We start from the raw sequence: 13646 nt of genomic DNA, 5'->3' as shown, positions 1-13646 counted from the left end.
TTGCTGCGGCTTGGTTTAGCCACCCAAATTTCGACACGTGGGCACTCTCGTTGCTGTTTTTGTCAAAGAAACAGGAACTGCAAGTAGTTATTTTACACTGGATTTTTGCGTGGTTAGTAACACGAAGGATCCAAATCAGATCGGAAAATCCCCCCCCCCCCCTATGACCACGGTGTTGCTAGCCCTTCTTCAAGCTATGTCGTTTGCCTCCGTCTTACATGCCTCGTGATGGTTGCAACCGGGGAGGCGACGATGGTGAATTCTTGACCATGGTGGTGCGTGCTGGTTGGCGGCAAGTTCGATAGTGGTGAGGCTTCGTCCTTGCAGGCTCCTGTGCAGCGGACCGTTAGAGAGTAGCGGATTGTGTTTTCGAGAGAAATTGGTCGGCCAGTCCGACACCGATTCGGTGTCACCTGCGGATGACATCTTTCCTTCCTGGATGACGTTGTGGGTACCCTCGATCCATCTTGTTCGGTGTGCCGGGGGAAACCCTAGGACCGGTCTCTAGTCTGGGTAGCAGCAGCATCGTCGCCGCACCCCATCTTAAAGGTGTTGCTTGATACTTGACGCTTCGATGCTAGGAGTGTGGCGAAACTTCTTCGGAGGGAGCCGCGGTTATGGATCACCATCGCTTAGTCGATCCGCCCTAGTCTTTATTTTGTTTTTTCGTGTCTTTACTTTTGGGTATATCTTCTTCATTTTGGTTCTATCGTTGGTTGTATGGTTTGTTGGTTGTACGGTGTGTTGCTATATTAATATAGCGCGGCGAAAACCTATCTCGAAAGAGAAGCTGTACATGTAAACAATGGTGTAATATTTTTTTTAAACCGAGAAACAAGTACTGTTCCTGACATAAGCGGAAAAAAAAGAATATATATTTGAATAAAACGGTTAGAAGCAAGGAAAGAACCCGCTGCCACCTTCCAGACGGGTTTTGTATTCCCGGCGTTCGACATCTACCGGCTGACCGGCAACGGTGAGAGAGAGAGGAAGCACAAGTTTGGCTGCGGCTCGGTTGAGCCACCCAAATTTCGACACGTGGGCGCTCTCGTTGCTGTTTTTGTCAAAGAAACAAGAACTGCAAGTAGTTATTTTACACTGGATTTTTGCGTGGTAGTAACACGAAGGATCCAAATCAGAGGGGGGACAGCTGCAGCGCTGTCCTCATCATTCACCGTTCACTCGACCAGGCACTGCGCGCAACTGGCATATGGCAGCATCGATTAGAATGGATGCTACAGCCTACAGCGCACGTGCATGCCCGCTCGCGCGCGCGGATAGCCGATCGGGACGCGTATGTATATATCGCGGAGATGACTTGGGTAGAATCAAGTGAGGATATATGAGAACAATTGTTTTGAAAATACAAAATATGTGTTCAAATAATTTGAAAACATGACAATACACATTTGTGTTATATATGCAAGACAAAAAGATAAATTTAGGTGTGAATAGTCTGAGGATGAATATTGTTCAGCCAGATCTAACATTATTCACATTCAAAATTTCTCTTTTTTGTTTCTCGGAGTGTAGATCAATTTTAAGCTGATTTTTTTGGAATTGTAGATACAACCCATTGACATGTTGTATATCATTTTCAGATTTTTTTTCGCATTTTGAAAATATGTTTTCTGTGCGCTGATCCAATGATCCCACGTAATGGAGAGATCGTCGCGCGACAGTGGGTGACGGCTCCCGCTGGCCGGCTCAGTGACTCCACTTGCACGCCTAGATTGATGGCTACATCCACACTGCTAGTGCGGTGACCGAGTAACCTGTGAATTGTGGGAGATGTCGTAGCAGATATGCACACTTCGTTGGTTGTCGTGTGCGGGTGCAAGTTTCTTTTTTCTTTTTTTGTGAATCGTGCGGGTGTAAGGTCGATGATGCTTTCGTGCATGGTTTGCAACTCGGCCTAGGTTAACAAGTTTGTGTCTCTTTTGTTAACTTTTTTTTAAAATACCAACTTTCGAGTTGTCATAGATCTCATTAATAACCCTTTGATAGTGTGATGACAGCAATGGGCCCACCAATTAGTGCGGACCTGCATGTTGGACCATGAGGCCGGTCAGGTTTGGCCAACAAGTTATTTCTCTTCCTTGTTCTTTCATAGGTGGGGGATGCGGTGAATCTCAGCGGTCACGATTGCTCGAGTGGCAGCGCAAGTGCAGGCGATTGACTCCCTTGTCCTTGAAATCAGCCCCTTTTGTGAGGAATTTGGCGCCATTGAAAGCGCTCCACCGTTAGCATAGTCGCCCTCTACATCTCTACAGACCAAGTTAAGCTCTGAGACATTGTCCTTCCTGCTTGCCAATGTCCACTTGCTTGTCCGTCAGAAGGAATCGGCGTCGTAGGCCATCTTTCGATCATTTTGAAAAAAAACTGATGCCCCAAGACCGATACCATGAGGATTCCAGCTATCCGCCAAAATATGCACGATATGGACTTGAAGACGCCCACCAACATCTCGTGCGCGTCGAAACATACATGCGATGCCGATGGAATCATTCACAAATAGTATCGTTACTACAACTTCATGATGTAACCTACAAGAAACATATAATACAACAAGGACCGCAAGAAACCAAGAATACAAATATACAATACAAAGATCCAAATCATAAATAAAGGAACCAAGTACTGACAATAGTATAAATGAGATCAAGAGTCTTGAAGATGACCAGTGACTTCTACGACCCTGCCCGGACCAAGCTGGAAGGGTAACCTTGTTAACATCGTCGATCTGATACATGCCAAACCGATCGTGCCGCGGTTGCTGACAAAAGTGGGAGAAAGCAGAGTGTGAGTACGAAGGTTGTACTCAGCGAGACTAGAACTAGGTTGTGCTCGTCAGGCTATATGGTGGACTTAGCGGCGGTGAAGCTTGAACTAGAAAGCAATAGAGACACGCAACAACATCCCTCTACTCAGAGAAGATAAGAGAGAACGCATAACACTACAAAAGCATAACCCATCCAAATACACATGCCCCTTTTCACTCATAGCGACGTAAAGGCGCTCCACGTCTGACAAGTTTTATTAGATATTGGCTGGAGTAATGCTATATTACTACGCAAGGTGGATGGGCTAGTAGCTCAGTGGCTAGAGCGCAGTGGCGTCTCTTGGCTGGCCAGAGTTCGAATCACGCGGGCGCAATATTTCGCGTGGTTTAGCTCGGTCCACACACACCTTTCTATCTTAATACGGATGCCCTGGGCTTTGTCCTGTTGGTCTTGTTTTTTATATTAGTACGCAAGTTATTAACAATGATATGAAGGCATAAGTTGTTCTATAATCAAGTCATACGTGCTATTAGCCGTTCATAAATGCGGACACGCCTTTTTGATAAGATATACACTCTGCAAGGGTTTTGCAAAATATAACCATGCGCATGCTTCACCCTAAGATATGCTAGTGGAGCCTGACAACATGACCGCTTTCGAAGCAGGCACCCTACTAAGCTATACTCCCTCCAGTCATATTTAGTTGACGTCCAATACTGCCTAGCTGCATGTTGGCTTAGCTACACCCCTCGTAGATACTACCTCCGTCTCAAGGAATAAGGCGCACGCGTATTCCAAGACGAACTTTGACCATAAAAATTGAGCAACAAAATCTTGATTATATTATATGTAATTAGTATCGTTGGATTCGTATTGAAAAGCACTTTCTAATGATGTTAATTTCATTCAACAATTTTTATATATTTAAAGTAATACTTAGTCAAACGAAAAGCACGTAAAACGAGGACGCCTTATTCCTTGAATCGGAGATGGTAATACTGTTCACCGTTGGCATACGTAGGTTCGTGCTTTCGTTGGGAAATAGTCGAGGGAGTGAAGCCGACATCACCGCGCGGCAGTAGACAAGGACGGCAGATAGAATCGGAACCTACCTGCCAAACACCGACCCGGGCCCGCCTCCCTATCCTGTTCAAGCTGCGCCACGCCATTTCAGGGGAACCTTTGCAGAGTTACCATTCTTCCATTCCATCCGTAGTTTCAACAGGCCCCACCCAGCCTCACTGTTTCTTTCCTTGTTCAGGTAATTAAGCCGGTACCGCGGGCCAGGCAGTAACGTTTCCGTCCCAAACGGCGAAACTGCAGCGCAAGTCACGCGAACATCGTATTCCAACGGCACGGGCTGCATCCCCCTTTCAAATTCATCCATCCCGGTTTCAAATCTCTTTATCTATCCCCGCCCCAGTGCCACGCCAGCCGTCCGATCCGTTCACGGCTGACGTGTCACGCCGCCAGCCAAGGGGCAATCTCGTCTTGCCCTACCCCACCCAGCCACTAACATCCCGTGATTATCACGTTCCGTTTGGATTTCCAGAACGCCGTTACCCACCGGCTTCCCCGCTGAACAGCCAGATTCCGGTTGACGGCGCCGTCCGTCGGAGCGGCGGGGCGCCCCTGGCCGTCCGATCCGGATCAGATCCTCCTGCCCCGGTGGGCCTTAACTGGCGTGGTATATGTGTACGCGCACGGGAACCGCGGACGGACGGGCGAGAGGATCCAAACTCGCAAAGGGGAAGCGGCAGCATATCGTCCACCCCACCGGCGCACACCGCACACAGCACACAGGGAAACAGCCAAGGACAAAGGCAGAAGTCGCGAGGGAGGCGAGGACGATGGGGAAGTACATGCGCAAGTGCAGGGGCGCCGTGGGCGACGAGGTGGCGGCCATGGAGGTCACGCAGGCCGTCGGCGTCCGGACCAGGTCCAGGGCCGCCGCCGTCGCCGTCGCCAAGCGGACCAGGAGGCCGCTCCCGCCGTCGCCACTCAGGGCCGCCAGCGCTGCCGTTGCTGCTGCTGCTTCGCCTGCTGGAGGTGGCCAGACCGGCGGGAGCTGCTACCTCAAGCTGCGCAGCCGCATGCTCTTCATGGCGCCACCGCCGCCGTCCACCTCGGCGCCGGCGAAGGGCGCGGAGGCCGGGCTTGGGGCGCCGCTCCCGGCCGGCCTCTCGCGCTGCTCCAGCACGGCGTCCTCGGTGGACGCCTCGTCGCCCGCGCCGCACGACAGGACCCTGCCGTGCCGCTCCGACGCTGCCGAGGTAAGGGAAATTTCCCGTCCGACCTCGAAGCAAACCCTAGAATTCGAATTTCAAATTACGATTCGAGATCTCTATCCTTCTAATTCTGTTGGTCAAAACCGTTGGCTAAGTCTGATTTCGGTGCTCCCCAGGCGGGCAGCGACAACGTTCGGCAGGGATCGGCGAGCGGCAACGACAACTCGGAGAGCGGCCGCGACGACCACCGCGAAAGGTGGGGATGTCGAAATTCTCCCTCGATTCATGCAAATTCTGGTGAATTATGCCTCGTGCCGTGCTCCTGACGCCTTCCCGCTTGCCGGTTTTGAAAATTCAGGAGGGAGACGACGCCGTCCAGCCGCCAGCTCCCCGGCGAGTCGAGCGATATGGAGTCGGATCTGGCGGGGCGAAGAGGCAGCCGCTCGCTGCCGTCAGCGTTGACGGCTTCCCAACTCCAGGCGGCCGCGGCGAGGGCGAGGATGCCCGAGGCGGCGGAGATCGAGGAGTTCTTCGCGGCGGCCGAGGAGGCCGAGGCCAAGCGCTTCGCGTCCAAGTAAGTACTACTCCCTCGCTCGCTGCAGCCCAAAAACCTTAATTACTACTAGCTCCCCCCCGCCGGCGCGCGTCCTAATTAACCTGCGATCTCGGTGGCCAGGTACAACTTCGACGTCGCCCGCGGCGTGCCCCTCTCCGCCGGCCGCTTCGAGTGGTCCCCGGCGGTGACCAGCAGCTAACCAGCTGCGCCGCTCAAAGCGTGCGAGCGCGTGCAAAGGGGTGGGAGAGAAGCTGTAGCTAGAAAGTCGCTCACTGTAGAGGCCGGCCGTGTGTAAGAAAAAAAGGCAAGGGAAAAGATGCTCCAGAAAGAGGAATACTCCAACAAAAGAAGCATTATAGCCTAACCAACCAACCAACCACCGATGATTCGATCATCCACCTTTCTTTACTCACACCTTCGCTATCTTCTAATTAATTTCTGGTATTTATTTGTTCAGAACAAAGTTACTCTTGTTGACATGACAGGATAGATCCCTCGGTCCGTCCGTCACCCTGTAATTGCTTACTCCTTACTAGTTAATTACCTGTATCAATCAATTTTACTGTACATCCGTGAGAGCAGCAGCTAGCTGCACTGCAAGTATTAATATAACCATCGCGCGCCATTGTGTCCATTGTGTTACTGGTCCTGCAAGTTTCTATTTCTGCAAGTTTGAAATACAATTATTTTTGGCTACCTTTGTATCTAAGCAACAGACACTAGAGAGCAGAAGGTGAGAAGTGCAGAAGCCATTATCGACATGAAGGGACATGGTACAGGCAAACTGCAGTGGAGGCTTCCATGGCAGAGCATGGCGTGCCGTGGAAAGGAGGTTACTCTGTATCCATGGGGACCCCGATCGGCCACACGCCGGCGGATGGAAGGAAGTCACCTCCCTCTGCCGTCCCAGTAAAAAAAATTAAGGTTCGAGTAAGGTTTAAGGTGGGATTAAACTAAACTAAGCGGGTAAGTAGTATGATTAGTGCAAAGTGTATGATCCACTGATTGGGATCGAGCTGGCTTTGGATCCAGCGCACATGGAAGCATCATGCCATGCATGTGGGAGGGGCGAGAGGGAGGAGGGGGGCATTAAGGAATGTTACTCGCATCGGGATCTGGGTTATTCAGTAGGCTGGGGTAAAAACTAGATGCCACTGGGATTCGGTGCCACTGGCTCGCCGGGAACCCCACACTGTTTACTGGCTTGGCACTGAAACCTGTGTGGATTATAATGGCAGGCCGGCCGGCCCACCGTTTCTCGTGACCTCACCCCATTGGGAGTGTGCGTGAGCGCCTACCGGTTTGTACGCCTACCCCAATTCGGACAATTTCAGCTCCTTGTGCCATGGAGACTCTAGCCTGTGTTTTATTCGGGAATCTGGATATTCCTTTCTGGCATGCCACTTTTTACCTGTGCCGAGAGCAAGCCGAAATTTCATTTTTACACCCTTTTGGTGTTTGCAAGATTATCACAACATGCTCTACTCCTGAGAGGCTGAGAAGAAGAGAAAGGGCAGGTCACATCCATGTTCAAGTCAGTGCGTAAAGTGCCCCTGATAGGACCAACGAAAAGTGGGAATTAACAATGCGCAAGTGAGCTACTGGAGAGATGGAGAGGATCATGCATGAGCACGTTAGTTACGGCTCACAGAATAAGCTCGATCTAATTATAATGCGAGGCCGAGATCCGTGGAACGTGGGGGGCGAGAAGGAGATCATGGCCGGCCTTCATGGGAGATCCCTCCATCGATCGATCAGGGTGCCAGTGCGCTGTTTGGTGTCAGTAATTTGTCTCCACGGAACGGTGAAAAGGGGGCAGAGCTCCTTCGGAAGCGTATAAAAAAGGCGGTAGTTTACCTGGGGAAGCGCGGTTTGGGACTGTGGAGAAGAAGGTGGGGATCCCCAAGCGGGTAAACATTCCGCGCACGGGGGGTAATAATGGCCGCCCAGTTCTATACTCTACTCCAAGCGGTGGCGCTGAAACTGATGGGCTTTGGAGTCCGGAAGTGGCAGAGTTTCTTTCTTTCTTTCTTTGGGTGAGAGAGAAGATCTCCCGCTCCTGGCAGAGTCTGCAAAGTAACTGCACATTCACAGGTTTGATGCGTCAGTTCAGGATTCTGCTGTTTCTTCTCTCAGATAGTCGGAGCAGAGCAGGGGAATGGCAGCAGCAAACTGCAATTCCTTCAGAAGTTCAGGGCAGTGCCCTCAGGCAGTACTTGCTCTGTATTAAGTGCGTTGCATCCTGCATGTCCAAGTGTACATACTAACTAATCGTGGAATAACGCAAATCTGGAGCGATCGTCTACCTGGCTGTACCGCCGATGCAACGGACCAGCGGAGTACACATCGAGCAAGGAATCGATCTACAGAAATTAATTATGGGAGAGGCCGGCTGCCGGCAGCGTGTAAATCGACTGTAGGCAGTACCATATATAGGACGCGATTTGCGCCTGTGTCGACGGCCAACCGCATGGTATCAGGCACAGGATTAGCGGTACTTGCGCGTACGTACCCACCAAATCTTCCCCTCTTGTCGCGGCTCATGTCGTGGTGGTGCCACAGTACGGCGGCAAATGCGCTGGACGTGCAACGGGATTTTTAGACAGTGTCGCTGTGCCACATCCGTACTGCTACTCCTAATACGCGAATTGAATTTGTTGGCCTAATACGGGCATTTACGCGTCTTTAATACAGATCGGGATTTCGATCGGATCTATTTGCGTGCCATCTAGCGTGTGGGTACACTCTCTCTGCGAAGAAGGATAAAAAATTGCACACAAGTTTGTTAGGCGAGCTGAAGGTGTTCACCATGATTTGTGACTTTTGTATACATTCTTTCCGTATGATTATACCAATTTTTGTGTGTCCGCCACTATCTAAAGTTCATGCCTTCCATTTTTGTGGTTTTGCCGATCATTTTTTTCTGAACTTTCGAATTTTCAACTTTTTCCAAGTTTGAACTTTTTAATTTGACTATTTTAAATCTGAATTGTACTAAGTTTGAACATTTTTAGATTTGAACAATTTTTAAATAAAATATAAAGAAAAATGAGATAATGGGATAAACCAAACCTCTTACCAGCCATGTTTAGTGCGGCCCATGACGAGAACACTCTAGTCGGAGGGAGCGCCTATTCTCCGCCTTAAGTGGAGCGAGCGATTGGCTCCGCATACCCACGCCTATTATAGGCTTGGCCCATTTTGGCTTGGAAAGCCGCCATACCACGCGACTTTATGGGCTGCTCCCAATGCGGCACAGATAAAAAAGCACTACCTTCTTCGTTTACGTTTTTCTTTATTTAATTTTATTATGAAAATATTCAAATTTTGAAAAAATATGTAAATTTTAAAATGTTCAAATTTGAAAAGATATTTTGATTTTAAAAATGTTAAATTAAAAAATGTCAAGACTTAAAAAATGTTCATTTTTTAAAAATATTCAGATTTTGAAGAAGTTCGAATTTGAAAAAATTTCAAAAAAATGTGCAAGTTTTGGAAATGATCAAATCTGAAATTTATCCAGATTTAATAATGAAAAGTGTCAAGGAAAAAAGAGCGAAAGGAAAGAAAAACTAAAAAACCCAGCCCAATCGGAGAAACCAATAAAATATAAGGAGAACCAGCGACACACAAAAAACTACTAAAAGAAAAGCGCTATACAACACGTGTTAATGTGCTGGCGCATCTATCAGCTCGCTTGGGACCGCATCGCTGCCGCAGTGACCTGGTCGATGTATAGGTTTAGCCTAGGTAGGCCTACTTCTAGTCTATCCTATCATCATTGCTCCACACGCAGAAAAGATCTCATGTAGCCGGGTTTCCCTATACCCCGCCAGCGTGCGTGCGGTAGTAGCGCACGCAGGGTTCCCCCCCCCCCCCCCACACACACACACACGCCTCCGTGTTGGGCCGGCCCAGCCGCCCAAGAAGGGTCATCTCCATTTTTTCTATTGATTTCTCTAAGAAAAATTAGATTTGCAAAAATTCAGATTATAAACAATGTTCAAAGTTGAAAAAGTTAAAATTTGAAGTAATTGTACAAATCCAAAATTTGCGCAAAATTGAAAATTTGCTCGAAATTTAAAATTTGCTTGAAGTATGAAATTTTCTTAAATTTGAAATTTACACAAATTTAAAATTTGCTCAAATTTAAAATCTGCTCAAGGTTTAAAAAATGTTCAGATTTGAAAACTGCTCAGATTTGAAAACTATTCAGATTTAAAAGATGTTCAAATTAAAATGTTCAAACAATAAAGGAAACAGAAAAAAAAAAAAGCGAAAAAACCAGAGCAAACGAACCATAACCGAAGAACCAATTAAAATCCGACCAAAAACCAAAAAAACCGCGAGCCTGTGGCGAACGACGAAAGAAGAACGATGGAACGAGCGAAATGGGCCAGCCCAATACGTACCCACGCGCGGGCGACGCGTGGTAACACCTGCTAATGAGCGGGAAATATGTTTTTCCCATCCAGCCCATTTCGTTCGATGGCCCTTATACGCGGAAGGACACATGGGCGTCCTTTCCTTGGTGATGCTGATGCGGCCTGTGGCCGGAAGCCCAAGCCAACCCAGAGCTAGGCCGACGGACAACTTGGTGGCTGGCCCGCGGAGCTCTATTACATGCAGACAGCATCGCCGCTTTTCTTTCCGGGCAGAGCTATAAACGGGCCGACACAAATCGGTCGCTAAAACTGACTGCATGTCTGGGGTATCTCGAGCAAACCGACCCATAAAATAGGATAAAACTTTTTTTCATTCATAAAAGCCCATAACTTCTACATAATTATAAAAATCAAGAAAAAAACTTAGAAACTAAAAAGGGTCAGCAAGGCATGCTAAAACCTAGCCATGGGCTACTTCTCGTCGTAGCTGACCGGGTCGATGACCTTCGGCATCTGCCATGGCAGTTGTAGACCGGCGGTGGAGGAGGAAGGGAGCATGAGGTGACGGCGGCCACGTATCCCAGGCCGAGGTTGGAGCATGAGACGGCGCGCGGGCGTGGGTGCGTGTCGGCATGGCCGGAGGAGTCGCCGACCTCCCCTGCGCCAGCGTGGATTCACTAAGCTGGATGGTGAAGCCGTCCCACATAGCGAGTAGGTCGAGCTCGCTATTGGCCATTGCCATCGCAATGGCCTCCTCCTCGCTGATGTCCAGCAGCTGGGTCACCGGATCCCACGACGGGTCGTCGTCGTCGTGGTCCTTGTCTCCGCCTTCGACGTGGGCGTCGTTGTCATCCTAGTCCTTGTCCTAGTCCTCCTCCTCCTCCTGCTTCCCGTCCTCATCCGTGTACACGTCCTTGTCGTCTCAACGGGGCTCGCGGTTGAACAAGTTGATATCACCGAGGTATCCCGCTCGTCGGCGCGGGTCGAAGTCCCACATTCCGAACAAGATCCAATTGTAAGAGGTCAGCGCAAACGCCTCATCGTCACGCAGATCCGATGGCAAGATGCGTTGGACCTCGTGGTGGCGCTCTCGTCCCTCATGTGGCATGGGAGGGCCCGTCACGCCGCTGGAGTTCAGATACCTGCCTCCTCCCAGCAGGCCCGCATCCGGTCATGGCACTGGCCGGTTCTCCTCCCTGAGCCAGCGCGCAAAGTCGACGGGGACATGTACCGTTGGTGTCGTGGCTTCTTGCCGGTACCCGAGCCGCCGGCCTCATGGTCGTTCTTTGCCTTGCGGTATAGACAACCCTTTCCCATGGCATCGGTTGGGTGGATGTCTGGTGAGGTGGAGGGCTCTGACAATGGCGTGAGCGAGAAAAAGGTCGTCACCAATGGCCCTTCAGTTCTGCGGTGATGAAGGCAAAGCATCATGGTCGCTATCAGTCGGGCCAGTGCGAGATGCATTCACATAAGCGGTAGCGTTCGTGCAGACGCATTTGCGGCTTATATTTGGGATGCATTTACGTCTTGGCGGACATACCAGTCAATATGCGTCGGACCGCTGGACGTGGGTACGGATGCATACTTCGACCGCCCGATTGCAAATGGTCGATGCGCGTCCGTTGGGTCATTTGAGATACCCTAATAATGCATAGGATCAATGGGATCGTTCACGAGCATACGAGGCGACGGGCCAGCAAGCGTGCACCATGACTGACCGACCGATGATTGTGATTTGTGATGGTGCATTGCATTTGGTGATGAGACCCGACCGATACGAAGGAGCACAAGACAAAACGTTTGGCGCCCCACCACGGGCCGGTGTCCATCCGCAGACCACACCACACCAGGAGGCTAGCTAGCTGTGTGAGGACGACGACGCATGGCGGCATGGGGTTCGTTGATAGTCGTCGTGGGTGGGAGTAGTGCACCTTGCGCCATGCATGATTTGATTGGTAACGCCAACACAAATTCAGATGTTTGTCCGGAGATCGGGACGTACGGCCGGGCGCGCGGCTCAGCAGAAAGGTGCTGCTGCGCTGTTCCTGTTCTAGTCGCGGGCGCCCGGTCGGTAAAAGCTAACGAAAGGCCAGATGATCGTGTCAATGATCACTTCTGCAACGGATCTGAAAGAATCTATATATGCGATGTTCAAATAGCTTTAGTCATGTAGTACAGACAGTAATGGACCGGAAATTAATTTAGAGTCCACTTTTGTCTTAGTTTAACAAACTTCTGATGTATCTCACCAGCCTTAAGATCGGGTGCTTCTTGATGAAGCGGGATATTTACATGGTCACCATCTACAACTATTCTACGACTGACGTGCTCATGAGGTGCCTTCAGAGCAAGCTAGCTCTTGCCATGATCGTACACCGAGGGTTTATGCCTCTCATTACGGTGATCTCATTATCTCACCACCGGAAATTCAGACTATGCCGTACGCGCGAAAGATATGCCAAATCCTTTGCCATGTCTAGTTTCCTTGAGTTCTCTTTGTTTGGAGAATATATATAGTGATGAGCTCCAATCAACCTCTTTATTTTAAAGCAATATATATTAAGCTAAAACCTTTCAGTTCCCTTCGGTACCCTGGTAAAAAAAGAGTGAGTCTGGTACTTGCTGCCCTGAAATCAAAGAATAGTTACATCGTTTAGATGTTTGTCTAGGAGAAAGCTAGGGGGTTCATCGATCCAATTACACGAAATATTCTCAGAAAAACTATATCTAGCTAGCTCGTGTGCCACTTGGTTACCCTCCTCGGACAAAACCTGAACGACACATGACCAATTCTGGACACAAAATCAACGCAGTCCGCATAAATTGCAGCTGATGAGCTCCACCATCTTTGTTCACCCGTCAATGCCTGGATGGTCTCTAAAGAATCAGACTCCACTATTGCTACATTCAGATTGTTCTGCCAACTTCAGACCCTCTCTAATAGAAATAGATTCTGACATCTCCACACTCGGGACGTGAGGGATCATAGTACAGCTTGCTGCTCTGAATTTTCCTTCATAGTCTCGTAACACTGCTCCTGCTGCACCTGACATCTCCTCAACATTAAAGGATGCGTCCTGATGTTCTGTTTTGCAGACCTAACTGTGTAAAATCCATGCTTTGTTAGTCCCCATGATATAAAATCTGAAAAGCCATTAGGATTAAGGGGGTTTTGTAAAATTCTTCGGGTATCTAGGGAATTAAAGATTGAACTCACTAACTCTTCATCCCATTGTCCAGAAATAGGATCCAGTAGCTGGCTGACTTCAGTTAAAAACACCAAACCTCTAGGGATAACAACTTTCCTGTTTTGTAGGGATCCAAGGATCGTTCCAAATATTTATTCTTTCCCCGTCTCCAACACGCCAAATGTACCCTCTTTTGAAGGTCGTCAAACCTGCTAAGATGCTTTGCCAAGTGAAGGAACACCCGGCCTTTGGCCCAGCTTTGAGAATATCACCTTCTGGATAATACTTGGCATGAAGAACCTTTGCACATAAAGATTCTGGTTCATCTATTAGTCTCCACACTTGCTTTGCCAACATAGCCAAGTTGAAGGACTGGAAATCTCTAAATCCCATACCCCATCATTTTTGGGAAGCACAGTTTCCACCATGCGTACCAATGCATCTTATTACTGTTGTCATCATCTCCCCACCAGAATTTAGCAATAGCATCCATCATACTTTTACAA

At 49.1% G+C, this 13646-nt stretch overlaps 1 protein-coding gene across 2 annotated transcripts; it reads left to right on the top strand.

Moving 5' to 3' along the window:
* The first annotated feature begins 4531 nt into the window (after nucleotides 1–4531).
* On the top strand, nucleotides 4532–6121 carry LOC124688515 (cyclin-dependent kinase inhibitor 1-like). 2 transcript variants are annotated; one of them, XM_047222185.1, is made up of 4 exons: nucleotides 4532–5050; nucleotides 5188–5267; nucleotides 5370–5585; nucleotides 5688–6121. In XM_047222185.1, exons 1-4 carry the CDS (start codon nucleotides 4634–4636, stop codon nucleotides 5764–5766), a joined length of 792 nt encoding a protein of 263 aa, XP_047078141.1. In that variant the 5' UTR covers nucleotides 4532–4633; the 3' UTR covers nucleotides 5767–6121. The 2 variants fall into 2 exon arrangements, with proteins under 2 accessions (XP_047078141.1, XP_047078140.1); XM_047222184.1 differs by having other exon boundaries at nucleotides 4532–5056.
* Nucleotides 6122–13646: the final 7525 nt, after the last annotated feature.

The sequence above is a fragment of the Lolium rigidum genome, chromosome 2 (assembly GCF_022539505.1).
Source record: "Lolium rigidum isolate FL_2022 chromosome 2, APGP_CSIRO_Lrig_0.1, whole genome shotgun sequence".
NCBI classification, from domain to species: domain Eukaryota; kingdom Viridiplantae; phylum Streptophyta; class Magnoliopsida; order Poales; family Poaceae; genus Lolium; species Lolium rigidum.
Note: the sequence above shows the minus strand (reverse complement) of the source record. Positions and strands in the feature narration are given on the sequence as shown.